This window comes from Balearica regulorum, chromosome 8, assembly GCF_011004875.1.
Source record: "Balearica regulorum gibbericeps isolate bBalReg1 chromosome 8, bBalReg1.pri, whole genome shotgun sequence".
Taxonomy (NCBI): domain Eukaryota; kingdom Metazoa; phylum Chordata; class Aves; order Gruiformes; family Gruidae; genus Balearica; species Balearica regulorum.
The window spans coordinates 28,017,257-28,029,296 of NC_046191.1; the positions used below are offsets into that span (position 1 = coordinate 28,017,257).

General features: G+C 50.0%; 1 protein-coding gene across 1 annotated transcript; it reads right to left on the bottom strand.

Annotated features, from left to right (window-relative positions):
• Positions 1 to 6,971: 6,971 nt before the first annotated feature.
• FASLG (Fas ligand) lies at positions 6,972 to 11,776 on the bottom strand. The gene is made up of 4 exons (XM_010300565.2): positions 11,262 to 11,776; positions 10,686 to 10,731; positions 8,845 to 8,898; positions 6,972 to 8,399 (listed from the first exon to the last, which is right to left on the bottom strand). The coding sequence occupies exons 1-4, from the start codon at positions 11,649 to 11,651 to the stop codon at positions 8,005 to 8,007; spliced, it is 885 nt and encodes a 294-aa protein (XP_010298867.1). The 5' UTR covers positions 11,652 to 11,776; the 3' UTR covers positions 6,972 to 8,004.
• Between the last annotated feature and the right edge of the window lie 264 nt (positions 11,777 to 12,040).

Sequence of the window (12,040 nt, forward strand, 5' to 3'; positions counted from 1 at the left end):
GGCTGCAGGCTGGTGGAGGGGGGAGTCTCACCACTGTCACCATTTCCTTATGTACTCTTGATGCTGGTCATAACCCCAATGTGAGCACTGCGGAGAAATTAGCAAGCATTTCTTCACAGCGTCCTATAAAGTTAGGTGCTAAGCGTGATTTACAGGCAACAAGCTGAAACACAGAGAAACGAAAGCACGGCTACCAAGTGCCAAATTTAGGATTTTTTTTTTTAGAGAATTCAGTGCTTGTACAGCTTTTGGTATGTTCTGCACTCAGCCCCAACAGCACCAAACAGCAGCCTTGAGCACGGCAGCCTTGAAGGCTACTGCCATGTCCCCTGTTCTCTTACTTCATCCCCTCAGTGTATCTTCCAGCTCCCTCCAAGCACCAATGCTGCTTTTTGTTTACGTTTACTTTCTCTGCATGAAGACAAAAGATGGGCAGGAGGAATGATGGCGCAATTTTGGGTGAAGTGGTGGTTAGACCTTTCAGGACAGGATCCCACAGAAGACAGGAATCAGCACATGGAGGCAGGAGCTCACAGTGCCCAACACTGCCTACAGCCACCACCAGCCCTTGGCGAAGAGCCTGGTGCCAGCAGGGATGGGTGCCATTGGTGCCCTGTTCCCTGCCAGGACAGGCTCGTCCCTGCCCCTCAGTGCAAGGTCCCAAGCCCATTTTCAGGTTCTGTCATGCTTTCTGTTTCTCTCCTCAGCCTGTCTGATGAGCTAACAAAGTAGAAATTACAAAACCCACAGAAATTACAAGACCCATAGGATGCCTTCTGCAACAACCTGCACCTAGAAGCCTCTCTAATGACATTTCCTAGCATAAGAGGAAGGGGGGGGGAGTTCTGTGGCATAGTTTTCCTTAGCCTCCTAAGCAGACTCGATGCCACTAGCTGTCATTGCACTGATACACGTTGGGGGAGGCACTGAGGATAAGCTACCTCAGGCTTTTATCCCATGCTGGGGAACCATCTCTGTATCTTTTCCATCCTGTGTGCACTCTGGGAACAAGGACCACTCAGAGCAGCAAGTTACGTCAGCATCAAAATGAAAGTCACACATCTCAAGTCCAAGTACTGGTACTTCTCTTGTAGCATTGAATAGACAATCATGCCATGTCTGAGACATGTTTATTCCGTGACTGGGAGGGCACTAGATGCAGTGACTACGTGAATGCATAGGCTAACAGATCACACCATGTCTTGCCACTGAAATCCCCCCTGTGCAGAATAAAATGCATATGATGACAAAATAAACACTTCAAGGGCAGGGAGACAATACCTAAGGGTGCTTCGAGCTGGATCAAGAAATTACTGTCCTCTTCAGTCCTTCAACAGCCTTGCTTGACTCACATTCTCCAGCCCAGCAAGCAGGGTGTCCACAGGATGTGACTGGGGAGTTTCGAGGAAATCTTCAAAATGGTCATTCCCTACCCTCGCTGCAGTCGCACACCAGCGTGGCAGAGGACTCCTTGCAAAGCTCCTGACTTGACTGCTCGGCAGCTCAGATAAACCAGCAAACGCAGCTGCAAGCAGGAGGCAGAAACGCCCCTCCACCCCCAAACTTCAAAGGCTCTGACAGCAATTTCATGTTTGCTACAGCCAGAGCTCTACTAACAGGGCTGAGCTATAATAACTCCCTGCCACCTCCATGCCTTAAATTAGCTCTCAGCAGCAAAGCAGTGCATACGCACAGCCACACGCAGCCTGGCAGGACCTCTCAATGGCTAGGACATGCAGTACCAATTTCAGAGCACAACAGCAAGGAACATCATCAAGGCTGCAACACTGTGCTTTTGCTGCTTATTTAAAAACTAGCTAGCCAACCCACTCTCACTCAAACCAAGTGAAGCAGTGGGATTTCTTGACTGAACATGCTGAATCGGTCCTGTCTTCTTGAAACCGAGCAAGGAATTAGAACAAATTTCAGCCTCTCTTGTTGCTAGATCATTTCTGATCTGGGTTTAGGACTTTAATGAAAGCCAAATCTTGGATACCTGTTCTCCATGCAGAAAGCTTAGCAGTGAGCACAGATAAAGAGAATGGTAGTGAGCCACTCTGTACGTCCGTCCTTCGGAGCCTGTGCCAAGATTGAGCAGCTTGTACCAGTGTGTGTTTTGGTTGACCTCATGATAGCTGAGAATTGCACCAGCCATAAACAGGTTGCACCTCGGTCAGGGAGTTTCATGTTCTTCACACTTCCAACATGAACAGCTAGCTTGTAGGCTGTTTCAATTAGGAGAAACAAATCTTCCTCTCCGATGCCTTTTTCTGAAATCTTTTGTCTCTGTGTTGACATAAACCTCACTAGCAATTCTAGGAGAAATGCATGTCCCCAGACATGCTCAGGAGAGCACACAGTCCAGTTTTGATGGTCATTAAGATGGCCCAAAAGGCCAGCTACTCCCGTGGCCAGTGCAGGTTTCCAAGCTGAACTTCCATGGGAATTAGCCAATGAGTAGGCTTTCACTCCACAAGAATGAACCAGAGGAATCCCCGGTGACAAAAGGAAACCGGGCAAAGAGACTTTTTAACTGTTATTGAAGGAAACTGGTTGTGGAGTATGGGAAAAAGAGAGAGATGTAAAATCTCTATGATGGTTTGTAAGTAGAGAAGTTGATTCTCTGTAGAGAGGGCTGAGTCATACAGAGCGTGCTGAGGAATGGCGAGACAACTGAGGCAGAGGAAAACACATTGGGCTTTGTTATTTCACATGGAGTTTTTTGTCTCTTTGTAGCTTATTTAAAAAAAAAAACCAACATGAGTCTTCACAACTGAAAACCTGTGTGCCTGTTCACATGACTGCTGGTGTCCTGGCAGGGATAACTGGCCAAACCAGTGCCTACTGGTAGGATCCTAAAGCAGCATTGCTGGTCGCACCACAGGCAGGGGCCGGGGAACTTGGCATCTCTTCACACCCCTGTCAGAAGACACTGTTGCAGACGCTGCCGGCAGTCTCCTGCACCACAGCCTGCAGTCCCGTGTCTCCTCTGTCAGGGCTTTGGTCTTGTGCAGGGAACGGAACATTTGACTCTTCGTGTGACTCCGAGAGATGAATCAGCAATAAGTTGTCAAGCTTTTATCTTTTTTTTTTTTTAATTAAAATCAACAAGAAATTCACATGCAACTTGCCTCACCTTGCATCAAAACTCCTCCTCTCTCTGTACTCATCTCATCCTCTCTTTTGTGTTAAACCTCAGTCACTTAGTCATTACACTTTTGTAACCATGAGGTAATATATGCCCACATGTCAGAGTACTAGAAGAATAATAGAAATATTTAAGTTTACCTCCCTTTCCTTTTTCGTCCCTCTGTAAGCAGTAGACAATGCTCCTTCCCAACCCAGTAAAAATTTGGTACATCCTTTAAGAAGTCACACAATATTGTAACAGAAACTTAGAAAGCCCAAGGCTGGCTTCAGGTAAATGAATAAGAAAAAAAAAAAAAAAAAAAAAAAAAAAAAGGAAAAAAAGAAAAAAGAAAAAAAAAGAAAAAAGATAAAAGAAAAAAAGAAAAAAAAGAATCATCAACCCATCAAAAAACATCAACCAAAACAACAATGAAACTTGTCAGATCAAATAGGAGGTTGCTGTCTGAACTCACAGGATTTGAGTGGCTTCAGACGTATCAGTTCTTCCATTCTTACTCATGCTCTCTCTTGTCCCTGGGAGGGCTACAGAAAGTGTCATATATAACACATCTCAACAGCGACAGTTCCAGCTAACTAGAACAACAAAGCTGTGAGGTTTCTGAGCCAAGATGTGTATCGGAGCAAGCCTGCTGAGAGCCAGTCCACGGTGTGGCTCCGTTTCTTGTCTCTGACACCCCGATGTCTCGGCACATGCCAGGGATCAGCTGGAGATCAGCAACTGCTCCTTCTGCTTTTGCAGTACAGGTGCCCTTCGAGCCTTTGCTGTGCACCAGTCACCTTCCTCCCCGTCACAAGTGACCACGGACTGGTAAAGAGCCAGGACACATGGATGCAATACGCAGTGTTGATATGAGGGATACTGGCCGTAGCTGTCCAGGGGACATTTCTCCCTCTCTGACCAGGGTTTCTTTGCTGGGGAAAGCAAGAGCTGCAGCTGGTACTGGCAGGCTGTTTGCCAGCACAGCACCTCCCATCTCCACAGGTCTGTGAGAAACAGCACCCACCACGCAGCAGCACCCATCGCACAGCAGCCCTGCTCATTGCGCATCCTGCCTCACTCTCTGCTTATCCTCTGTCTCTCAGACCTCACCAGGCGTTCTTTTGCTTCCACCGCGCTTTGGCAGCGATAACCCTACTACAAGGCAGTCCCTTCTACCACCTTGGTTACTGTACATATGGAGCCTACCCAAGGTTTTTAAGACACTAGCATGCTGCGCTCCCCTTTCCACAGCGGGATAGGTAAATAGGATGCAGCACCTGATACACATCAACCACAAACGAGTCCGTATCTCTGTTGAGCAGCTCACTGTGCTTGGCCACATAGCAGTACCAATGTTTCTGTCATGCAGAGCCCTGATCTGGCCCAGCTGCACGCCCCAAACGCACAGGCATCACCTGGAAAGCGTTCGGCCGACTTCAAGAGCTGTCTGTGTGCCTGCGGCGTGCCCACTGGCTCAGCTCTGGCCAGATCCCTCAGGCTGGGTCTTGTAAGAAAACACACACGTGCCTATGAAGAAAGGACATGAGCCACAGAAGACCCTCAGGCAGCAGTAGCAGCTCAGAAACCTCTTATCAGGGGATGATCTGGGCTCGTTGCTTCTTGTCAGCCATGTTCTCCACAGAGGAGAGTCTCTCCAGAGTCCCATTAAACAGTGCCCAAACCTTGGGGTACCTCCACACATGGCCGGAGCTGCTCCATCAGGAGAGAGGAGCTCAGCTCAGGCCTTTGGGATCCAGAAACATTACTTGCAAGGAAGAGTCAATAATTTTCCTCAAGACAGAAAAAACCCCGAATATCACAATGACTAGCCCTGCCAATGAATCTGGGATATCCTTTCCAGTTGCTGACTCCCTTCTCTTGCTGGAGAGGGAACAAAATACTTGATAATTTCAGAAGGAATGTCAATAATTTGAATATTTATATTAAATAATTTTAAATATAACCCCAGAGCTACTAATAATGTCAGCATTAAATATTCATTAAGTATTTAATGCTAACAATAAGCAAGCATTTCACTAAATGAAGAGCTCATTAGCTAGATAATTGAACAGATGACTTTAATAAAGCCATTGTGGTTCAAACAGTCCATGAATTGACTCTGTGTGGTTTGAAATTGTATAATCCTGTCATGACCTTATTATGAATCTTTAGTCAGAGCCCACAAGCTAAATAGTCAATTTTTTCTGGGCAGTTTAGAGCAATATCGAGGAGGGGATCACAAAGTAGAAACACGTGTCTTACTGGCAGCCGTGCCACTGACTCAACACAGTCACAGCCACTCTCTGACTCGGGAGCCAGCCTAGCAGCACCCAGCTTTGTCCTGCAAGGATAAGCCAGCTCTGTCCACCTCAGGAGATCCTAGCACTATTTATAACGTGACCGTCCACCCCACTGTGCCACTGTCTCCGAAATGTGCAGGTCTGCACTGGCTTTAGCACTCCAGATAAAAAGACTAACAGATCCTTGCCCCACTCCTGATGTGCGACTGCCACATCCTGCCCCAGAGCTGACTACGTTCACAGCCTAGATGAGTTACTGTGTGACGACTTACAGAAACCTTTGGGAGCTTTCCAGCCCTTCACCACTACAGTACTAGCAGAGAGCGTAACCTCAGCGTGAGTTTCCTCTGGACACTGACCGCCCTGCCTCCCTCCAAGCTGCTCGCCAGTCAAGAAAGGACGCATGCAATGTGCTCGGCTAGTTTTGCTACAGAAAGAGCTGCAAGCTTGCGGGCATGTGTACAAACAGATGCCCACTCCTCACTTGGGTGTCTGGTCGCTAGGAAAGCAACACAGCACGAACAGCAATCAGAAGAGGAGAGCAACTTCCAGCCTTTCCTGGCAGGGTCTGGATCTAGCACCTCCATCCCTGTGCTACGTGGTTTGCTGCTCTGATACCAGCAGGGAGCGGGGACAGTGACAAAGCATCAATAAAGCAAACTAAACTTTGACCATTTGAAGCATTTTCCATCCTGAGAAATGCAGTGGAACTATCTGAGTGCAGCAACCGCTGTGTGAGCCAAGAGGTCAGTGTTCACACTGGCTGCACCAGTAGTCAGTCCACTGCTAAGTTTTGAAGAAACAGGTTTCCTTGAAGCAAGCAACAGCAAACCACAGGCCACACATCACTGAGCAGAGAGCAGCACCGTGGAAAAGGAAATAAATGCCGCAGGCTGCTGAAGAGCCACCGTTCACTGTGACTAACATCAGAGCTGCAAGAAGGCTGGACCACAGTCAAAGATGACGATGCACCACCGCTGCAGCCTTTCCGCGCTGCCTGGTGGCAACATGGCAGAGAGCCCCGGGGGTAACGCATGCAGAAGAGCTCCAGGGACCAGACACCAGAGTGAGCAAATAGGGGGATGTCTATAACACCAAAGTGCCACTTCCTTTCCTTGCCCTTCAGACTGCCAGGTGGGAAGTGCTGCTGGGGCCAGAGGGCACACGGAGGAGCATGGTGCCTTTGGGGACAGCAGCGCTCCTGCTCAGAAACAAGTGTCTGGCTCTACTCAAACTCAAGCCTGTGTTTTGAGATCAGTTCCCTTCCTGATGGCCAAACAGGACTTTGCCTGCCTGGTCTGTGCTGCCCACACCACAGCTCCCTGGTCCCCAAATCCTGATATTTCGATGCTGGAGCCCTAAACCTCCATGGCAGGGACCCTGTGCCCCACCAAGCAGGGAGTGAAGAGGGGTCAAGCTCCCAGATTTCTGCCATGCTGCGGCAGAAGGAGCGGGGTTCTGGCCCCTATCACAGAGGCCTTCAGGGCTTTGGCCATTGCGGGAGCCTGCTGCCCCAAATGAGGAGAGGACAGTGCACCTTACTAGAAAAATATACCTTTATTTACCATCTATTTTGCTCAGGAGAGAATATCCCATGACAAGGGAGCCAGCTAAAATCATGCTGTTGATGGCAGCCAGCACCCCCCCATCTACACTGTGCAGGGGGTGGCAGGACCAAGTCTCCATGGGGGACCCTGATGTGTCAAAAGGGTGGGAAGGGGGTTCGAGAGACTGCTTTCATATCAGACCCCACTGTGCTCCACCGCCGTGTTGTTCAGGTCCTGTCAGCAGAGCATGTGCCCTCCCCACCAGTCCCACCACCACGGCACAGTCATGGTTTCTCTCCAGGGTCAGGACCCCCATCAGGGCACCATCGCTTCTGGCACATTCCTTGCAAGGCAGTCAGGATGAGTTAAATAAAGGGGTTAGGGGACGTTTTCTAGGACGGGAAGAGTCGATAACTTAGCGCAAAATGAGCATATTACACATAACGAGCCAGCTAGCAGGCAGGTGCCTGTTGTACAGCAGTCATGGTGCCAAGTGCCTGGGCAGGGTGGCCAGCCATGACTTGGGGTGGGCAGTTGAGGTCTTTGCACTACTTGTTCCCACAACGCTGCCTGCAGTGCGGCACGGCACGACCCGGCCCAGGGGCCTGCAGCTCTGGCTTGAGGGGCCTCCTCGATACCTGCTGGCTGTCCCCACACACCTTCTGTCCCAAGCTCACCAGGGTCATGACACCATGTGGGGCTGCTAGCACCAGCATCTTCTCAGGTAGCAAGTAGTGAGTTTCAACGCGGCCTTCAGCACACTACGTTTTGAGTTTGCTGTTTTTTTCAGAGGGGGAAAATGTGCGATTCTCTTCATGTTGACACAGTACAACCCCAGTGCTTCCCAGAGGTCCACTTACAAGCCTCTACCAGTTGGTTGAGCCCTCTCACAATGAAGGCCAAAACGTGGTTTCTTGCTGGGCTTCCTGGTGCGAGACCTTGAGTTGGCCACTGCTGCTCAGGCAGCACTCACCCCTCGCGCATCTTAGTGTGCGTGGGGCTGCTGGCCACGCTCCAACAGCCCCATTTAAAGCTTAAATAAGCCAAAGAATGTCTTTGATTCCTCAAAATTAACCAGAGCGATCTTGGAGACGTTGACATGCAAACTGTCCATCTTCCTGAGCTTGAATAAAGCCCCCAGGTAGCTTTTCCGGGCCCACGTTTTCTGACCTGTACAGTAGTTGATGCCTTTGTCCTCCATCAGCACATGGCTGCCTGGTGAGGCCGGGTTTTTCTTGTAGACGATGTGGGTCAACACCTGGTTGCTGCAGATGCTTCCCCTGAAGAGCACGTTGGAGTACACGAAGTACAGGCCGGTCTCATTGATGAGAAGGCCCTGATCGCGATACTGAATGCCGTTGGTGAAGGCATGGCCAGAGACGGGTTCCCACTCCAAAGGGAGGTCCCGCTGGGTAGGGTTTCCTGGAAACCAGAACAAGAGAAAAAAATGTGGTAAGTACAAGCAGTTGCGTGTTTTTCCCTCAAGTCACACCCTGTGTCACAGCAAGTCAACTGTTCTCCAAGCCTTTGTCTGCAGCATGGAAATTCTGCCCCAACCTCGCACTGGTGGGAGCTCTCACCTTCACCTCGCTCAACGCCAGCTGCTCATGACAGCTTTTTGCTCTGTATGTCCTGGGTACAAACCAAAAACCAAACCAAAAAACAGAGCCCTCGCTGAAAAGCCTAAACGAAGGGAAGGTTTTAGCTGTGGATTAACGTCCCACTGTCAGAGCATGTGTGTTACCAAAGGAAAATAGGAAAGCCCACGTGAGGTGGGCTCCTCACAACGATGACCATGCCACCCTCTCACCCCAGCCACATCTCCCTATCCCCTGCTCCCACATCTTGCTGGCCTCTCAGGACATACCTGTTAAATGTGCTGCCTTACTTGCTTCCTTTTTCATTGACTGCTCCTTCTGCCCTGCATGAAAATAGGGACAGATGTTAGCCAGATGCTCCATGGAGAAGCCAGACCCGGGAGCGGAAAGGAGCTGACCGCGAAGCTGAAGTGGGACAGATTCAGAACAGCACCACGGCTTAGCGCAGCAAGGCAGAGCGGTGCTTGGGCAAATGCGGCAGGGCAAGAGAAGGAATTAAAAAGGAAGAGTTGCAGCAAAGGATCCAGACGTGATCAAAAGGAAGGGGCAAGATCAAGGAGAGCTTTCATCCTAAAATGGCTCAGTCAGTGAGCTCAAGCAGAGGCCTCTCACTCAGGGTGTGGGAGAGGGACAGATGTACCCGTGGCAGTGGACTTCTGTCTGCTGAGTACCAACCCTCCTTACAGCTAGATCAGAGCAGACGCTTGAGACATCCTGCCGAGCACCCACTGGCCAGGCAGACCTTGTCCTCAGAGGCAGAGCACAGCTGGGAGAATTCTGCCTTTATTGCAGGGCTTGGGTCCCCTTGGAGAGACGGGCCAGTTACAGTGACTCGTTATTTGTACCCCATCCCTCTCCGTCCTTCCCTTCTTCTCAGCATCTACCGCCAAGCATCATGTTCTCAATTTTTAGAAGCTTTTTTTTTTTCCTCAAACCAATTAAATTTTCCTCTCATCTGTTTCTCCTTTACACTATTTCTCTGGCTTTATTTATTCATTCTTCTCAAGAAATTCAGGGTTATTACTTGTGACTTATGTTCAGCTTCTGCTAAAGTGGCCTGTGATCAGAGCACCGAGCACTCAAAGTGACAGCTCCCCTTCTAAGCAATAGATTACAAAGTTTATTGATACAGGAGTTGGTGGGAAGCAGGACTGCCCTTTCCAGAACATTTTGCTATTTCCAAATTTGCTTTCATTCAGTATCAGAACAAATTTGAAAAGAAATTAACTTCCCTACTAACCGAAATCCTCAAGGGGAAAAACAAACAAACAAAAAAAATCTTTTCAGATGTAGCAAAAATTGTCAAGAGTGCTGAAAATGTCTTTCCAACTTGGCCATCTTTAAAAAGGGATATCCTCACTGATAACATGGAATGTAAAAGTAAAATAATAGTTTGGAAGTTCAAAATATGATTTTTAAATTGTTCCATTCAGATTGAAACTCTGTTTTTTTCCCTGAATGAAATTTAGAAAAATTGGCAGGTTCTTGTGGAAAGTTTCAATTTCACTGAAATGACATTTCTAAAAGAAAAAACCCCACATATAATCAGGCTCTTCTCAACTAGCTTTGGCTGCAGTGAAACTGTACCAAAAGTATTTAGAAAAAAAATAATTTGCTCTCCCAAGGGTGGGAGTGAATCCCCCACCCCCAAAGGAAACTAAACCCTCCGCACCCTCCCAAAATCTCAAAAGAGTAAGGAGAGAAAGAAGTAACATGTGCAGCGCCCATCTCCGTTCTCCTCTTTCCGTTCGCGTTGTTACTCTATGTCAGGAGGGCCAGAAACTCACTTTTACGACACAGCACCCTCGGTACCGTTACCCCACCGGGCCCGGGAGGCCCCAAGGTAGAGGCGCACTGTCCCAGGAACCCGCGGTTGACACCGCGAAGCCCTCCAGCAGGCAGGGCACAGGACCCCTTCCCCCCCCCCCCCCCCCCCCCCCCCCCCCCCCCCCCCCGGAGATAAAGCTCTTTTTCCAGCCAAGCAAGTGAAACCAGCACTTTCAGAGCATCGAGCTGCAGCCCTGCCTTTGCCCCCGATGAGGAAGAGTTTGACAGGAGCATTGACGGGCGCTAACGCAGAGGAGCGCCTCCTCTGTGTGCATCAACTCACCTATGAGTTTCTCCAAAGCTGGAGGGATGTGTTCAGTGCTGGCAGACTGTCAAAAGAGAAGAGAGACAAGCTGTCTTAGCAGGGTGAGAGCTTAAGGGCATCATCTAAAGTAGCCAAGGACTATCTGTGATAGTGGCTAATTCTGGGTGTTCGAGGGGAGCTGCAAAGTGCTAAGAAATATACAGGGAGAGAGACCTCGCAGCATTCAAACATAGAATCACAGAATCACAGAACGGTTTGGGTTGGAAGGAACCTTAAAGATCATCTAGTTCCAACCCCCTGCTGCGGGCAGGGATACCCTCCACTAGACCACGTTGCCCAAAGCCTCATCCAACCTGACGTCCAGATATATCAGTCTCCAAGAAACACGAGGGCATCCAGATATATCAGTCACCAATAGAGCAGTCCCCTGCAGCAATAAGCAACCCCACTTCCACTGGCGTGGCAGACATTTAAATACCACCAGCCTGCCCCTCGGGGAGTTTTGCACCACCTGAGCATCTTTGACCCAACTTTAAGTTTTTCTTTTTTTTCCTGTTTCCCCGGAGCCGCTATGACCGGCCAGGCAGACCTCACCTCCCTGAGTTCAGCCAGTTCCTTCTCCAGGTGGAAAATCTGAAACATGCTCAGCCCCACTCCAGTGAGGGCCAGCAGGATCAGCAAGGAGGTCACCAGGAAGCCGACGCTCCTCCTTTCCCTGTTGTTCCTTGGCTTTCTCCTCCGGTCGGGTACCGGTGGTGGGAAAGGAGCGGCAGGAGGTGCCGGGGGGCAGGAAGTACTTGCGTTGGTACAGCCGTCCATCCAAAAGATCTGTGGGTACATGTAGTTCAAGTTCTGCTGCATGGCTGGAAGCGGGATGGGCTGGACACGCTTGGCACGATCTTCCACATGGCAGCCAAAAACTGCCGGGGCTGTCCCAGACTGATCCCTGGGGGAAGACCCAGCTCTGCCTTTATACGCCTGCATACTCCAGCAGCGAACACCCAGCTCAGACGCTGCAACTCTATGAAAGCCTCAAGCATCAACAGCAAACCCCAAAGAGCTTCCGCCCTCGGCTACAAGTTCGGGGCACCCGTCTGCTCCTCCCACACCACGCTCGGCGGCCGGGCTGGGGAAGCAGGTGTGTTCAGCAGCCAAGCGCTGGAGGCACGCGAGGGCTGCGCTGCCAGTCGGGGGCTGAGTAATCAGCCTCGCGCACACCCACCAGCCAACCACCCTTTCCAGCAGCCCACTCGGGCAGAGGCGGCTGCTTTTCCACTGCGGTGTCCTAGACCGCAAGCAGAGGGAATGAGAAAACCTGTCCTGCTTCTAGCACCCTGCACAAGAGAGGAGAGGCAGAGCCGAGGACTCCTCGC

What these genes read in the sequence shown, in the direction of transcription:
- FASLG (XM_010300565.2), bottom strand. Translation starts at nt 11,651, where the DNA reads ATGCAGGCGTATAAAGGCAGAGCTGGGTCTTCCCCCAGGGATCAGTCT. An exon ending in AACTGGCTGAACTCAGGGAG is followed by an intron (nt 10,732 to 11,261) that starts GTGAGGTCTGCC and finishes CTCTTTTGACAG; the next exon opens with TCTGCCAGCACTGAACACAT. An exon ending in AGCTTTGGAGAAACTCATAG is followed by an intron (nt 8,899 to 10,685) that starts GTGAGTTGATGC and finishes ATTTTCATGCAG; the next exon opens with GGCAGAAGGAGCAGTCAATG.